The 17,839-nt window shown below is 40.2% G+C and overlaps 2 protein-coding genes and 1 pseudogene across 2 annotated transcripts; 1 reads left to right on the top strand and 2 right to left on the bottom strand.

Annotated features, from left to right (window-relative positions):
• The first annotated feature begins 361 nt into the window (after positions 1-361).
• Positions 362-1,210, top strand: LOC107636065 (uncharacterized). Its single transcript, XM_016339601.1, has 2 exons — positions 362-613; positions 707-1,210. The coding sequence occupies exons 1-2, from the start codon at positions 362-364 to the stop codon at positions 1,208-1,210; spliced, it is 756 nt and encodes a 251-aa protein (XP_016195087.1).
• Positions 1,211-1,751: 541 nt separating this feature from the next.
• On the bottom strand, positions 1,752-2,303 carry LOC107636067 (dihydrolipoyl dehydrogenase, mitochondrial pseudogene; annotated as a pseudogene).
• On the bottom strand, positions 2,220-13,415 carry LOC107637591 (putative protein phosphatase 2C 13). Its single transcript, XM_088484222.1, has 3 exons — positions 13,059-13,415; positions 4,198-4,280; positions 2,220-3,509 (listed from the first exon to the last, which is right to left on the bottom strand). Exon 3 carries the CDS (start codon positions 3,315-3,317, stop codon positions 2,604-2,606), a length of 714 nt encoding a protein of 237 aa, XP_088340348.1. The 5' UTR covers positions 3,318-3,509; positions 4,198-4,280; positions 13,059-13,415; the 3' UTR covers positions 2,220-2,603.
• Positions 13,416-17,839: the final 4,424 nt, after the last annotated feature.

Here is a 17,839-nt window from a genome sequence, read left to right as displayed (position 1 = left end):
TAAGCTTATATAAGATGCCAAAAGCTGTTGCGGAAAAGCTTATTTCATTATAGAGAAAGTTCTTTTGGAGTAAGAAGGATGGCAGAAATGGCATGGCTTTAGTTAGTTGGGAGGTGGTCCAAGCCCTAAAAAAGATGGGTGGGTTAGGTGTTGGAGATGCGATGGTTCGTAATACAGCACTACTATTTAAGTGGTGGTGGAGGTTCTCCAAGGAGGAGTGCCCATTGTGGAAGAAGGTGGTGTGCTCCTGTAACAATCTCTCTCCTAATGCGCTATTATCATCCCAGAGATTACCTACTAGAGGGGTCCATGGAAGGATATATGCCAGCTACAAATAAAGGAGCAACATATAAGGGACAAGATGATAACTGCCTTGTCTATGGAGATCGGTGATGGAAGAAGAACTCACTTCTGGGAAGATATTTGGTTAAGTGGTGGCGCGCTGAAGGATAGGTTTCCAAGGCTCTTCTCGGTTTCAATCCAAAAAGGATCAGTCATAGGGGTATATGGCTTTTGGGATGGGCTAGAGTGGGTTTGGAATTTCCAATGGAGACGTGAGCTTTTCCAATGGGAGTTGGAACTAGTAAATCAGTTACATGACACTCTAAGACCGGTTAAACTAGCTTTTGACAGAGAGGATAGAGTGGTATAAAAATTTGACAAACAAGAAATTTTTTCTACTAACAGTTTTGTGCAGGTGTTGCAGGTAGAAATGCTCCCAGATAATGTAACCAGTTATAGCTTCACCAAGACTGTTTGGAGAGGGTTAGTCCCTCCAAGAGTTGAGCTGTTTGCATGGTTTGTTTTGATAGGCAGGGTGAATACAAAGGAAATATTAGGTCGTCTCGGAATTATAAATCCGAATGATAATGTCTGTCTTTTGTGCAATAAGGATGTTGAACTTGTTCACCACTTGTTTCTTGGATGCGACTTTACTTGGCAGGTGTGGTGTGCTTGGGTATCTGATTTTGACAGACAATGGTCCTTCCCGGGTACAGTGAAGGAACACTTTCTAAGCTGGACAGGTGTAACTTCCAGGAAGGAGGAGCGTAAGAAGTGGTTCATCAGTTTCTTTGCGGTGATTTGGAACATCTGGTTGGAAAGAAACAAGAAGTTATTTCAGAGCACAGCAAAAGGTGTAGATGAACTAATCAATTTAACTGCCCTCAGCTACAAGGAGTGGGAGAGTCAGGATCCCTTTAGTTGTTGATGGCAATGCCGGAGATGACATTGGGATAAATTCTAGGTGTTTAAAATAAGTGCTGTTATTATCTTTTATGTTACAAACTACTTTGCTCCACTATTGTGTTGAGCTTCTTTGTTTCAAAAAAAAGTTTGTTCAAATAGAAAAAAAATCAGATAAACATCATTTAAGATCTATAGTTAAGTTCGTAAAAAAGGTAAAAATTCTTCACAAAGTACCATAGAATTACAAATAGAGTGTTATGATATCTGCAAAGTTAAAATAGTCCTTGCAATATATGAAAAATATTAATTACCCCTTATATTTTAGTGCTATAATAAGTGCTAGGTAGTGAAAATCATATGTAAATAATTAGTTACTCACCACAGTACTACTCAATACTCATAAGTCGTAAGTAAAAACAATCCAAATCAATGGTAAATAACTAACTAATCGTATTTATGCTCCTAGCTAAACCTATTTTAACACAAGATGGTATCATCTTACCATAAAATTCACGGACAAAAATGAGGACAAGAATAGAGTAGAAACTGCTTCTTCAATTCTTTTAAATATGAATGGGCTTGTCAAAAGTAGCCATTGTAGCTTCTTTCACCGCTTTGCTCATTGTTGGATGTGCATGGCAAACATGTGCTGTGTCCTCACTTGCAGCACCATACTGTAATGCCAGAACAGCTTCATGAATGAGCTCTCCAGCATTTGGTGCTATAATATGCACTCTCAATATCTGGTCTGTCTCCTTTTCGGCCAAAATCTTTACCAACCCTTCAGCATTATCTATTACCTTAGCCCTGCTATTGGCCAGCAAAGGAAACTTCCTGATGCAGTATTCAACACCAATTTCCTTCATCTGCTCCTCCATCTTCCCAACAAATGCAACCTCAGGGTGTGTATACGCAACCCCTGGGACTTTACAGTGAACTGGTGATAAGATCAACCTAGCAAATCAAGCGCATTTTGAGCAAGGAATAACTCAATGTTAAACGCTATTGGAACTGTATAGCCAATCACAAAATGGTTCAAACGTGTCCCAAGCTTCATTCAAACAAAAGCGCAATTGAATCCAATATTCCAAAAGAACATCAAATTCTTGCTGCATTCATACATGTTGTTGACAAGGCTGAATCAATTCTCTTTGTTTACACATGTAACAACTGTCAAATTCTATTCACCATGGTTCCTGCCAAAAACTAGCTACCTACAATTGTCTCTATCGAACAAAGTCATAACCCAAAAAAAATACCTCTCATTAAATAGGTGAAAAACACCCTCTAATCTTTTCTCTCTATCCCTACAAAACTGCTGGCTGATTTTCTGTAGCAATCTAAGACAGCCTACAAACACAACCTAATCTTTGCATGGAATGAACAACTGCGGATGGTGAGATGTATATGCACATTTATTTTCCTTCAAGTAAGCTCCTCAATCTGGCCTCTTTAGATAGGGAGCAAGCTCTGAATCTTCGCCTATGCGGTGGGAGAGATTCAACAATCTTTTCCACCGGGGATAAGCATATACCAATCACAGTAAGATTATCTGTTGTATTGAGGCGCAATGCTTCCTTAACTAGTTCTTTGGTACATTGTTGTGGATCATCATGCCTTATCAATTGTCGATGCACGAACCTAACTACTTCCTGGCTTGACATTACATCCCAAATGCCGTCGCACCCAATAATCAAGAACTCGTCCTTCTCTGTCAATGTAACTACTTGAATATCTGGAACAACAATACGAGGCAACACAGTCTCAAATGGATACTTCAACTTCCAATTACCAAGGGAACGGGTGACAGAAAGATCACCATTGAGATACCCATCATAGATGAAACCACCTAACTCTTCCACTCTCCTCTGTTCTGGTAAATAACTCGGTCTGTGATCATGAGACATCTCAACTGCTACTCCTCGCCTACAAAGAACTGCTCGACAATCACCAACATTGGCAACCAATAAATGCCTTCCAAGTATAAGCACAGTCAATGCCGTTGTCCCATAAGTATTATTAACACTCCGTTCACCAGCCAAGGCAAGGTCTGCCCCTAAGAATGGTTTCCTATGAGAATCCTCCAACCATTTTAGGAAAAGTGCATCTGTATCATATGATTGCAGCATATTGGTGTCTTCAAAAAATAATCTAATTGCATTCCTCTTAATGAAAGCAGCTGCGTTAGGCCCCCATGCCCACCAAAAACTACATAAAATGCACTCGGTATAGGGTATTTGAACACAAATCCAAGGTGGGCAGCTAGATCATCTATTTGGATGTGCTCATCATCCATGGATCCCCTTCGTCCAATATCAGCACTAGGGGTGTACATGGGCCGGGCCACACCGGGTTTGGCTTGACCCAGACTCGACTCGAAATATAGACCGGGTCTAATTTTTAGACCCTAACCCGATGAAACCTATGCACCTTCGGGTCGGGTGAAAACCGGGTAAAAACCGGGTGAAAATCGGGTCTTTAGCATGTAAAAATCACCTAATCTCCAACCATTATTTCACAATTCACATAGTAAAATTCACTTAAAAAAATATAACAAGAACCAACCCTTCTCTAAAATTAAAGCATAACCATAATCAATACTAATATTGTCTAATAACACCAAATATTTAAATCAATACAAAATAACACAATATTATGCATTAGTCTAAAGTCTTATGCATTTTAAACATAAAGCATTAACTTATAGTCTTATAATGACTAATAACACAAAATATTAAGGTTTACAATATTTAAATTCCACATAAGAATAGCCATCATCCATCACTAATAACACAAAATATTAATTGTGTATGATGACTGGGCCACCGGGCCGAGTTCGGGTGACCTGAGCTATGACCCGGACCCGACCCGAAATACTAACCGGGTCTATTTTTGAGACCCTTACCCGACTCTAGACCCGATGAAATCACACTAAATTAGCCCCTAACGTGTTCGGGGCCGGGCCGGGTCTTCGGGTCGGGCCGGGCCATGTACACTCCTAATCAGCACAGCTTCCAAAACAAACCGTTAGAGTAAATGTGGTAACAGGAGTCTCCAAAATGGTAGCTTCAATCAACTCAGAGCAACTCACACTAACAACATAAGAAACAACAATCAGAAGCACATCAACAAAAAGAAAATAAATGGAAAATAAAAACATAGTATTATCGCCAGCACTAACCCACCATTATTACAAAGAACTATTCTCATTAAGAAAATAGAATATGGAATTCACTAGTAATTATAGCCAGCTAGATCAACCGGAAGAAACTTAAGTAGTGTCTCTTCTCTTCTTTCTTTTCATGTGATAAGATACCATGCATATAGCAGTCGCTAATTATATAGATTAAGATAGACAATAACAAAAATAATAAAAACACCTAATTCCAAATTCCATGTGTAAAATACAGGTTCTAAAATCTCAATATGTATACCACATGTGATCCGTTACCCAAGAACCGCCCACAAATAACAACCTCGGAATCAAATCTCAACCAAAATAGATAATCTCCCCAAAAATCTATCCAACTAAACTACTAGAACCTCAAATATCAGAGCATTAACAAAAGATTGCAATTATTCCATCTCTACTCTGAATACTCTCACACTCTTACTTACTTGAGCATTGGAGTCCCTTTGCAGGTGTCCAACGCCATCTCTCCTACAAGAAGACGACGTTCCATCCTCCTTCTCCAAGAAAAGTTGTTCGAGCGTCAACAGAACGAGCTATATCTCGGAAAGATTTATTCACACAGGAACATTTGGCGCCCATCGTGGGGCCTGAAATCTTCTAACCCCACAACCTTTGAAAGTGTTTTCTGTGCTTTTTTCTCTTTTTTGCAGGACATAACATATGGCAGATGAACATAGCCACGCTCCTTCAAACCCTAACTCAGCCAAGCTGACGACCATCAATGAGGCTCTCAGAGCCGAGAACCAAAGATTGGCTGAGATTTTACGCCAGAAGCAACATAGTCAGAGCAAGGGAGGAGAGCATAAGAATGCTGAAAACAAAGACGACCATGACGATAACACGTCGAAGGCCAAACACACCATACCCACTCCCCTGAAAACAACCACCAAAAGAACCAACCCCTTCTCAAAAGAGGTCATGAGCTTTCAAATGCCCAAAAATATCACCCTACCAATGACCCTGAAACCCTATGTGGGAATAGGAGACCCAAACATTCACGTCACCAAGTTTTACACGATGATGTTCATGAACAAGGAACCCGACCCAATCCTATGCCGTACCTTCCCCACCTTCTTGGATGGAGCCGTCCTAATCTGGTTCTCTAACCTCCCTGAAGGCTCCATTTCCAACTTTGACGAGCTAGCCGACCAGTTTGTCAACCATTTTGCCGCATCCAAAGTATACGTGCACAACTTCAACTATCTGAGCACTATAAAGCAAGGGCCGAACGAAAGCCTGAAGGACTACATGACCAGATTCGCTGAAACAACCAATGAGATACCCAACTTAAACCCGAAACTCCACCTTCACGCCCTAAAAAGCAGCCTCCGACCCAGAAAGTTCCAACCATAGTCATAACAAAACCAAAAACCCTAGCCGAATTTCGAGAGAAGGCAACAACCCAAATCAAAATTAAAGAACTCCGAGCACTGCGAAAGGCAAAGAAACCCACCTCAAACAAAGAAGATGAGAAGTGAAATAAATATCCAAACAATATAACAGAACAAAAGTCATTTAAGCTCACACCTAAGTTTGATAGTTATACCCCTCTCAACACCAAAAATGATGAAATCCTCAGAGACATCTTGCATTCAAAACGCATCAAACTCCCAAATAGAGCAGGCACATATCAAGATCAGTGATATGTAGACAAATCCAAGTACTGTGCCTTTCATCAGAAATACGGACACACAACAGATGACTGTCTGATAGCAAACGATCTCCTCGAAAAGCTGGCTCGCCAAGGCCTATTGGATAAATATATCGATAGCCGAGGATGAAAGCGGAACACAGAAGACCTCGACCAACATTCTAAAACAACCGACAACTCCTGGGATAAAGGGAAAAAGGTAAACGAAGATATTAATCCACCCTGTCGAATAATAAACTATAATTCTTGTGGTTTTGCAGAAGGAGGATGTACCAACTCGGCCAAAAAGAGATCTTACAGAGCTATGATGTCGGTGACGGGATCAAGTTTGCCCCACCCCATCAGCAGAGACAAACCAGAGATCTCATTCCTTCCCAAAGACTACAAAGCAAATGATCAGAACCTAGACGACCTTGTAGTGATATCCGCGAAGTCGGAGAACCACTCGTAAAGGAAATTCTAATGGATCCTGAGAGCAGCACAGATGTTTTGTTCTACTCAACATTCCAAAAAATGAGACTAAGTGATAAAGCTCTCCAACCATCCTCTGGGGAACTGGTAGGTTTCTCAAGTGAGCAAGTTTCAATCCGAGGCTACATTTGGCTAAAAACCATACTTGGAAATTACCCTGACTGTAAAACTATGGGCATACAATATTTGGTTGTTGATTGCAAAAGTCCTTACAATATAATTCTAGGCAGACCTTCATTCAATGCTTTCAATGCTATTAATTCGACCGTGCATTTGTGTGTTAAGTTCCTTTCGTAGGATAACAAAATCATAACAATCCATGGGGACCAAAGGGAGGCCAGGCAATGCTATAATGCCAGCCTAAAGAACGAATACTCAAAATGGCCTGAGCAACAGTACGTCCAGGCAGTATATAAATCGGAACAGTTACCTCCATTGGCCGACTTAGATCCTCGGACCAACCACCAAGAGCGGCCGATGCCAACAGACGACCTTACAAAGGTTCAACTAACAGCCGAAGAGAGCAAATATACATACCTTGGCAATGCATTAAAGAACGAAAAACGAGAACAACTAGCTAAACTGTTGAGACATAATGTTGATCTATTCGTATGGACCCCAGCAAACATGCCATGAATAGACCCTAACGTCATCTATCACAAATTAGCAATCAATCCATCGATCCGACCTACAGCTCAGAAGAAAAGGCACCTCGGTACAGACAAAAGGGCAGCTTCCTTGGAGGAAACCCAAAAGCTCCTCAACGTTGGGTTCATAAGAGATCTCAGATACTCCACCTGGTTGGCCAACGTGGTAATGGTAAGGAAAAACAATGGTAAGTGGACGATGTGTGTGGACTATACAGACCTTAATAAGGCCTGTCCAAAAGGCGCATACCCCCTCCCATGCATCGACAAACTGGTTGACAGCTCTTTCAGTTTCCAATGTTTAAACTTTATGGATGCTTATTCCGGTTATAACCAAATACTAATGTATTCGACTGACCAGGATAAGACGGCTTTTATTACTGATAATGGAAATTTTTGTTACAAGGTCATGCCATTCGGACTCAAAAATGCAGGTGCAACGTATCAAATACCCATGGACAAAATTTTTTCAAACCAAATTGGCTGAAACATAGAGGTCTATGTTGATGACATGGTGGCAAAGACACTACATGCAGCAAACCACATTAAGGACTTAAAGGAAAAATTTAAACAAATCCGAATGTACAACATGAAACTCAATCCCGAGAAATGCGCTTTTGGAGTGCAAGGGGGGAAATTCCTCGGCTTCATGCTCACGTGCCGAGGTATTGAAGCCAACCCTGAAAAATGTCAAGCGATTCTAAATATGAGAAGCCCGAGGATGGTGAAAGAAGTTCAACAACTAACTGGTCGACTAGCAGCATTGTCTAGGTTTTTTACCCTGCATAGCCCACTGGTCACATCATTTCTTCAAGACTCTATGAAAACAAGAAAAATTCTAATGGATCGAGGAATGTGAAATAACCTTTACCGAACTCAAGGCCATATTATCAGAATCACCAATACTTCAAACACCGGAAGTTGGTAAACCACTATACCTCTATCTATCTGTTACTAATCATGCTATCAGTTCTGTCTTGATAATAGAAACAGGAAAGCAACAACACCCAGTATACTTCGTCAGCAAATCCCTCCAAAATGCTGAGATCAGATTTCGAAGCTAGAAAAACTGGCCTTGGCCTTGATAACAACGCCCAGACATTTGCGGCACTACTTCCAAAGCCATACCATCATAGTGAGAACAGAACAGCCCTTCCGGCAGATCTTGACGAAGCCCGAGCTCGCTGGAAGATTGATTAAATGGTCAATCAAACTATCCGAATATGATATTCAGTACCAATCACAAGGAGCCATAAAATCTCAAGTTCTGTCCAACTTCGTTGCGAAACTCACGACAGGAGAATCCAATTTCACAGTGAATAAGTGGACACTATACGTCGATGGAGCTTCAAACAATAAGAGTCTGGAGTAGGAATTTTACTTGAGGATGAGCAAGGGACAGCTTTAGAACAATCTCTACAATTCACCTTCCATGCAATCAACAATCAAGCAGAATATAAAGTACTTATAATAGGATTAAGGTTAGCCCAGACAATAGGTGTAACACAACTAAGCATTAGATGTGACTCCTTACTTATGGTACAGTAAGTAACAGGTAACTTTTAGGTAAGAGATCCACTGTTGGAGAAGTATAATGCTGTTGTTAATAATCTCATTAACAACTTCCAAAAATTTGAAATTTTCCATATACCTCGAGAACAAAATGATAGAGCAGATATCTTTTCAAAATTGGCAACAACCAGGAGTCAAACTAAAATACCTATATTATCTCAACTAACACTTAATGAACATAGTGTTATGCTAACAACAATTTCGAGTATTTCATAGGAAGAAGACTAGCGAAAGCCATTCACACATTACTTACGAACAGGCCTAATACCTGAAAGCGTTCAAAATAAGAGGAAATTCAAAAGAAGAGCAAGTTTCTACACACTACTCGGCTCTGAGCTATACAAGAGAGGTTTCACAAGACCTCTTCTAAGATGCCTAAACACAATAGACGGTAAGCTGGCGATAGACGAAGTTCACGAAGGTGTCTATGGAACTCATATAGGAGGAGGAAGCTTGGCTTCCAAGATACTCCGAGCAGGTTACTACTGGCCAACATTACAACAAGATTACATGTATTAGGTTAAACACTGCGACCATTGTCAATGCCACGCACCAGTCATTCATAACCCAGCCGAGCAGTTACATTCCTCAGAGGTAAGCTGACCCTTCAACAAATGGAGGTTAGACATCCTCGGACCCTTTCCACCAGCACCTGGACATGTTAAATTTTTAATTGTTGTTATTGATTATTTTACCAAATGAATAGAGGCAATACCACTAGCAAAAATAACCTTCGAAAAATGATATCTTTTGTATGGAAAAACATACTCTGCAGATTTGGTATTCCTCATTCCGTTATAACTGATAACGTTAGACAATTTATAGATAAAAAATTTACAACTTTCATACAAAAATTCAAAATTGTTCAACAATTTTCATCTGTAGAACATCCACAAACTAATGGCCTAGCTGAGGCCTCCAATAAGATTATATTACAGGGACTCAGGAAAAAACTCGAAGACTCAAAAGGAGAATGGGTCGAGTTCATCCCAGAAGTACTATGGAGTTATAACACAACAGAGCAATCATCAACAAAAGAAACTCCTTTCAGGCTGGTATACGGATATTATGCCATGCTACCCGTTAAAATCTCCCTACAATCCCCCAGGACCAAAAGCTTAACTAAAGATGATAATATCTAAAACAGAAGAGCCGAGCTGGACCTCGTCGAAGAACATCGAAACAAGTCAACACCACAACAGTTCGCTACTAAACGAGCTATAGCTCAATCTCAAGTCAAGAACATTTTCACAAGGCGACCTCATCCTCAGAAGAAAAGAAGACGTACGAAAGCCTCCAAGACATGGAAAGCTGAGCGCTAATTAGGAAGTCCCATTCAAGGTTTACAAAGTCATCGGCAAAGGAGCATACAAAATTCAAACATTAGAGGGCACAATAATCCCAAACAACTGGAACATCTCCTCTTTAAGGTTGTATTACAGTTAGTCTATAAGTCGGATATGGTGATGCACTCTTTTTTCTACTACCAGATTTTGTCCCTAAGTTGGGTTTTGCTGGAGAGGTTTTAATAAGGCACACACCCCGTACCTTTACAATTTCGACAACCTGGCAAATATAAGTTAAATCATATATCTGTTTTCTATATTACTCGGCTGAGTACTCTAACAAACACTACTGTCTCGTGAAAAAGAAATCAAACAAAATAAAATATACAAAAAGCAATTTCTCAAAACATGCACAAAAAGCGTGCAAATCAACCATCACAAACCAAATATCTACCTGTTATAAAGAGGTAGATATTGACAAGCTTAAGCTGGTCCACAGCATCAGCCAAGCTCCCATCACCTGAAACAATCACAACTAAATTAAAATAGTGCAAATCAACAAATGTAAGTAAAGACAAACAAAAATACCATATTTGAAGATATTGGCAAACGCCAATATCACCAACATCTCGAACAAGCTTGATATCAGCAGGACTTTGATAGTATTCATCAGCAACCATCAAAAGCGGGAAGTGCTCGCTCCACAGTGAGGTAAGGTCCTCATCGCCCTTATATCCATGCAACACCTTTTGATTCTCAGTAAACTTCTTCACCTGATCTAAGTCGACCTCTTTCTCACCAAGTCTATCATTATCCAGGTCCACCACCTTTTCTTTCTTACCATCCCCCCTTTTTCTTTTATAGCTAATCTTTTTTACGGGAGCCGGCTGATCAACCTCTACACCTTTCTCAGCCCTGACATGACTGCTTGAACCCTGTCTTCCACATTCTTTGTCCGGAAAAATGCACGCAAAATGCTGGATGTCACCTTAGGAGCCTTTTCGACTGCAAACATAATAACCAGATGTCAACAAACCACACAAACCAACAAAACAAAAATACACTCAACTATTACCTATATATCCTGACAAGGCATCTTTATCTGACTCCAATTCGAGAAGTTCCACAACAGACAACAAATCAGATGAACAAACATGGTTTATTGAAAATTCAACAATCATTTCATTCTTATACTCCATTCTGTCCATCCCTAGTATTTGTCTCGGCCTCGGAATCCAGAATAAAGGAAACCTCTCCAAAAGACATTCATCCACATACCAGGGAAATTCATTCTCAGTAACACCAACTTTCAAAAACATTGATTTAAAACCCTTATAAAAAGATCTATACAAGATGAAGATAGCGCGACCAGGAGCACTAGCCATGTTCAACCAACACCCCCTCTTCACACCCTTACACTAGAACAAAGCAAAAAACACCTCTAATGACGGCTCTAAGTCAAGACAATCCATCAATATCTCAAAAACCCTCACGAACGCCCACGAGTTCGGATGCAACTGTGACGGGGCACATTTCAATTGCATTAACACCCCCACACTCAAACTCTGTCAAGGGGAACCTAACACCCATCTCGACAAAAACGTAGCTATACATAAAAAGGAACTCAAAACCTTCTCCACGATGGTAAACACGATTGTCAGCATTACAAGTCAAAAACCTAACATTAACACCTGAACCTTCCCTAACCCACGACAACGAAGAATCCAACTGAGACAAACTACGATCATCATCAAAGACAGATGCCCATTTCTTCACCGACTCTGCAACCCAACCAAACGGGTCACGTGGATCCCACACAAAAACTTCCTCCACTATCTTATCACCTCCCTTATTTACCTCAACATCCTTTTGACCCATAGCACTTCTCTTCGACACCTTTCTTCCCTTTTCCATTCCAGAAAAAAAAAAGAAACAAGAAGGACAAAATAACAAAACAAGAGTCACTAACCTTTTCTGCTCATCTTCTACAAATAACCAAACAATGCAATCCCCGAATGGATAATCTAAAAATCCAAAATTTCACCCACTAACCCGCTACATACAACTTTAGCAGACCAGTAAAACCCCCAAGCAAACCACAACCATTGATCAAAACATTACCTCACACATCAACGAACAATAATGATAACCGTTTCATTCCCCTAGACGCATTAAATGCAGCAGTCTTTTCAAACAAATTCTCTCTCCTCAACAAAATTTTCATATTTTGCAGTCACCGCCAAAATGTCAAGCTTTCCCCATTTTTTAAAAACTTGCCATACACAAGTCAAATTTGGGGGCTACCACTATTCTCTGATTCCGAGTTATACAAAAGCTCGACCTGTTATAGCTCGGTTATGCAAAATAGGTCCAGCTTGGGGGCTATGATCTGTTACCCAAAAACCGGCCCACAAATAACAACCTCGGAATTAGATCTCAACCAAAACAGATAATCTCCCCAAAAATCTCTCCAACTAAACCATTAGAACCTCAAATATCGGAGCATTAACAAAAGACTCTGTCAAACCAGCAACAAAGATACGAATAACCACCCGAGAATAACTCAATATATACTAAGTGACTCACTCAGTCACAAGTACGCAATTATTCAATCTCTACTCTGAATACTCTCACACTCTTACTTACTTGAGCGTTGGAGTCCCTTTGTAGGTGCCTAACGCCACCTCTCCTACAAGAAGACGACGTTCCTTCCTTCTGCTCCAAGGAAAGCTGGTTCGAGCGTCAACAGAACAAGCTATACCTCAGAAAGATTTATTCACACAGGAACAACATGAATATCTCATTCTTCTCAAAATTTGCAAAATAAAACAAGGAACACACGAAACTAAATCCATCAAATAACGCAAATTCACAAATAAATCCAAACCAATGTATATAAAACACCGAGAGAGATAACTGACACGGATAAAGAAAACATCACCAAAACAAAATTTTCCATCACATGAACGAAATTTCAATAATAACCTCAATTCAAACATAAACAAGACAAAAAAAGGAAGAAAAAAAAGAAAAAACATAACAAAACATACCGATTCCATCGATTCAGGCAAGACTCGAACTTGGCTAAAGATAGGAATAGCATTGGCGATGGAAGACATCCCAGCCTTAACGGCGTGCTCTTGCATTGCGCATAAATGATACTTCACATCCAGCACCAGAATGCTCTGCTGACACATGATTTCCGCTTCCGCCACCATGTTCTGGCTCACAATGATCCTTCAAAACCCCGCGTTATGTAAACCTCCCTCTTCCAAATAACTAGGGTTCTGAAATTAGGGATTCGAGATCGAAGCTTGGTTCGAATTCGGACAAGTTTTGCTTTCGAAAAGTGACTAAATTAGTAAATTAAGTTCTCCCTTATCTTTCTCTTCTTCTTCCTTAGTTTTTCACTTTTTTCTGTTTTAATTTGTTTTAAATATAATTTACTTAAAATTTATTAAAATTGAACAATAATACATTGTTTACGTACTAAACTACTAATGGATTTTTTTCTTAAATAAAATAAAAAAATTAATTAAACTTTTGAGCTTTAGTTTTTAGAATATGATTTTTTTTTGTAATTAGGGCAAGTTCGCCGCACTCCCATTGAACTCTATATAAATTAGGGAGTTCGTTGCACCCCGACGAACTCTATGCTGGATTTCGAAAATAAAAGCATGCAGCGGAGCAGAGAACCAGAATTTCATTGTCGACTTTCGTTATCATTGTAAATATTTTTTCTTTATAATGTCAAGGAATCTATTGTTATCCATTCATTACGATGGTGAAATTGTAAGACCCGGTTAATTAATGGCTAATTAATCCATAAATGAGAATTTATTCTAGAAAGCCAAAAATGTTATTTTTATGGCTAAATGTGATAGAGAAGATTGAGACGAGAATTTCGGTACCAATTTTATAGAATTCGGACCAAGATTGGACCGAACGGGCCAAACCGGTCCAACCGGACCCAAAGTGGGCCCTTGGCCCAACTAAACTAAACCAAAACCCTAGTTTTCAGCACTCTCTCTCCTCACAACACACTAAACACGCTGAAAATGGAGGCTATGGAGGGAAGAACACTCTCTCAAGTTCTCTCCCTTGGTTGATCTTCAAACCACCATAACTTTTGATCTAGAGCTCCGATTGCCGCACCGTTTGTGGCCACGCGTTCACCGCGGAGAGCTCTACAAAACCCATACAATCAATCTTGAGGTAAGCCACGTTTTACTGTTCGAAATTCCAGCCCTTGATTTCGAGTTTCATGAGCAAGAATGTTGAGATTTTGGGTTCTTTGATGTTATAGGACCCAACTCTCTTGAAGGAGAAGGTTAATCTTGTCTCCTTGAACCTTGGGTGTGGTAAGATTCTCAACCCTAGTGTAAATTGTTGTTCTATGACGTTTGGGTATTGAGATGTTGTGTATGGATATGATGATTGTGGCTTAGGTTGTGTATATGTGAATATTGGAGCTTGATTGGTAATTTTGGAAAGCTTGAAAGAGGGTTTTGTGTGATAAAAATCTGTTCTTGGAGGTGTTGATACCTTGAGAGCTTGTGGACAAGTGGTTTGGAAGTGCTCCGGTTGAGCTTGGGAAATCGGCTAAGGTATGGTTTCGGTTTCCCATATCTAATATGTAATGTGGTAGGAAATACTTAGGCTAGAGGCCCTAAGATAGGCATTGGATTGTTGATGTTGTTGAATGGTTGAGATATATGATGTGTTCATATATGTGATTATGAATATTGATGCCTTGATTGTGTGATATATGAGAAATGCATGTTGTGATATATGCTTGATGAATGATTAAGGTTGAATTGGTGGGTGGTACCATGTTGATGGTGAATATGATGTTGATTATGTATAGTGATTGTTGATTGGGAATGGTATTATTGGAAATTGGGATGAGGAAGGATGTATGACATGATATTGTGTTTGTCCTTTAGCCGTTTGATTGAGAAGTGTTAAAATGGTTGGATGTGGTTTTGGAAATTTTGGTAAAATATCAATATGTGAGTTGAGGATGGCTTGTTGTTGATTTTGGTACATTTCGAATGATTTCAAAGAGAAGGGTTGAAATTGGCATGTTTTGATTGATTTTGAAAAGAGTTGAAAGTGGCTTGTTTTGAAAATGGCACTTTGTGGTTTTGTATGAAAACATGGTTTTTTGGCATACTTTGATGGGACATAACTTGGACTACGGATCTCTGATTTGTGCCAAATCTGTTTAGAAATGAAATTGGATCCGGGATGTCCATGCCGTTCGAAGAACAGGTGAAAAACGATTTAAAATGAGTAAGTTATGTCCGTCGGAAGATTGGGGGTTGAATCTGTGAATTCTGCAGTTTTTAACTTAGAAAATTTTTAGCAGAATGACCCCCCGCGCGTAGGCGCACTTGGCGCGTACGCGCCGTTCTTCCAGGAAGCGCCATCCACGCGTGCGCGTGATGTGCGCGGGCGCGCCGAATATGCTGCACCCAATGCCTAGCCATTTTCCAGAGAGTTGTGCCAGTTTTGTGCCTGGGGCGCAAGAGTACCCACGCGTACGCGTGGCTGACGCGTGCGCGTCGTTTGGCTAATTTTCAATCCACGCGTTCGCGCGTATGACGCTTGCGCGTCGATGAAGTTTTAAGGCCATCCACGCGTGCGCGTGGAGTGCGCGTACGCGTGGACCTGTTTTCATCCCAAAGTTGATTTTTGAGTTTTAAAAGCCAAATTTCATACTTCTAAGCCTCCGATCTCACCACGTATGTCTTAAATCATTATGATATGCCTAGCATGAGAAAAAGGGCTAGTGAATGTGGTAACTTGCGAGTGAAGCAAGGGGAAAAATGAATGATCATTGAGGATCAAAGATGATTATGTGAGATGCGGAGGATGGCGGTGGAAGTGCTTGTTGTGCCATGGGCCGAAGGGCCGTAATTGTTAATGAATTGGCTGGTTATGGATTTAACCATGAGCCGGATGGCTAGATTATTACCGTGTTACGGCGGAGCCATGATTATGGCTAAGTATAAATGCATATATGCTGTTGAATGAATTGTGAATGTTTGCACTTCCACCATCGGAGATGAGGGTTTCCCTGGGTAGTAGCAGTGGCTAGCCACCACGTGCTCCAGGTTGAGACTCGAAGCTCTGTTAACCCAATGTCGTAAGTGTGGCCGGGCACTGTGAAAGGCCCGGATGAGCTCGCCCCCGTAAATATTCACCAGTGAGGGTGATGGATATGGATCATGATTATGATCAAGTTTATGACGAGTATAACTCGAGTTGGGGATGCGCGACAGAGGGTCAGTCCAATGGTTAGCTACCAGGACTTGTCGGGTTGGCTCTATAACCGACAGATGATATCATCAGCCACTAGGGACAGGCATGCATCATAAGCATACTACATGAATTGTTTGAGATTGCCTATTTGACTGCATATTACTTGCTATTTGTCTAAATGTCTTAATTGTTCTTATTTGTAAATCTCTTGTCTGATATAACTGTGTTTGCTATATTATACTCCTGCTGGTGGTTGGGAGGTCTGAAGGAATTGGAAAGGGAAGTATTAGTTAGAATGAAGAATCTTTAGTCAGTTGCCACTTACGGTTTAGCTTGTTTATAAGCTTTGATATTATCTGGAGGAAGTTCTAGGATTGCCTTCGGCTTTCCTCTATTATTATGTATTATATATGTGGAAGCTGTTACCGTGCTGGGGACCCCTGGTTCTCACCCATGCGGATTTTGTGGTTTTCAGATGCAGGACGTGAGGCTTCTCGTTGAGGCATGCTGGAGACTTCTGGATTAGCGAAGATCCTTTGTTCTCGGGACTCTGTTTTGGGATATATATTTTGTTTAGATACTTTTATCTCCACTAAATAATACAAACTGTGATGACTCCTTCTAGAGGGGGATTTTGGAGATTAGATTTCTGTATTTGTGTCCCTTTGGGTTTCCTTTGGGGTTTTCCTTATTTTATTATATGTATATATTGCTATGCTCGAACCGGTTATCTTCGCCGCCGGATTTTGAGTCTTGATATTCCTGTTTTTGATACTCTTTATATATACGATCTTGCGTTAGCTTATCCTTTGCTCGTTGTGTTAGTGATCGGAGTGTGACGCTTTCGAGTTGCGGTTTTTGTCTACCCCTTTTTCTACAAGGCTCCTAGTTATAATCAATCATTCATACTACTATACGTACTAAATTTTTGTTTTAGAGGTCGTAATACCTTGCCATCTCTGAATTATGACTTAAGCATAAGTCTCTGTATGGTAGGGTGTTACAGAAATAGTATATGATGAAGAAGGTTCTATCATTTTTAGATTGGGTCAACAGATAATTACCTATATGACACCAAAAGTCAACAGTTTAACAGCGTTGAAGAATTTGATATTGCATTCCGTCGGACAACAAGAAGCAAAAAGGGTGAAAAAAATTTATTACAGATATCCGACAGATGGCAGTTTGTTTTATAAAAGGTATATTACAGTTGTCTTGTCTCTATTGCTAGTATATTTATTATACCATGGTAAGAAATATTTATGTTGTTTTGAAATAGGTATCGTTTACGTGATGATGAGGACGTACTGCTTATAAGATCGTGGCATAACCGATGGACAAATGTTCATTTGTTAGAATTATTCATGTTCCTCGTTGAGTTTGGTGGCCGAGGATCATCTGCAGATACTATCGATAATAGTCCGTTGAGTGGAGCTGTTAGACGAACTATTAGAAGGACGGTGGTGGATCTAAATATGCCACCTGAAGGTATTCAAGAGGGGTCTAATATTGAAGTTAGTAATGCTGACTTGATGGATGACAATGTTGAAAGTCATGAAGGTTC

Source organism: Arachis ipaensis, chromosome B4 (assembly GCF_059453495.1).
Source record: "Arachis ipaensis isolate K30076 ecotype BB chromosome B4, ASM5945349v1, whole genome shotgun sequence".
NCBI lineage: Eukaryota > Viridiplantae > Streptophyta > Magnoliopsida > Fabales > Fabaceae > Arachis > Arachis ipaensis.
Note: the sequence above shows the minus strand (reverse complement) of the source record. Positions and strands in the feature narration are given on the sequence as shown.

What these genes read in the sequence shown, in the direction of transcription:
- LOC107636065 (XM_016339601.1), top strand. Translation starts at nt 362, where the DNA reads ATGATAACTGCCTTGTCTATGGAGATCGGTGATGGAAGAAGAACTCAC. An exon ending in TACATGACACTCTAAGACCG is followed by an intron (nt 614 to 706) that starts GTTAAACTAGCT and finishes CAGGTGTTGCAG; the next exon opens with GTAGAAATGCTCCCAGATAA.
- LOC107637591 (XM_088484222.1), bottom strand. Translation starts at nt 3,317, where the DNA reads ATGCTGCAATCATATGATACAGATGCACTTTTCCTAAAATGGTTGGAG.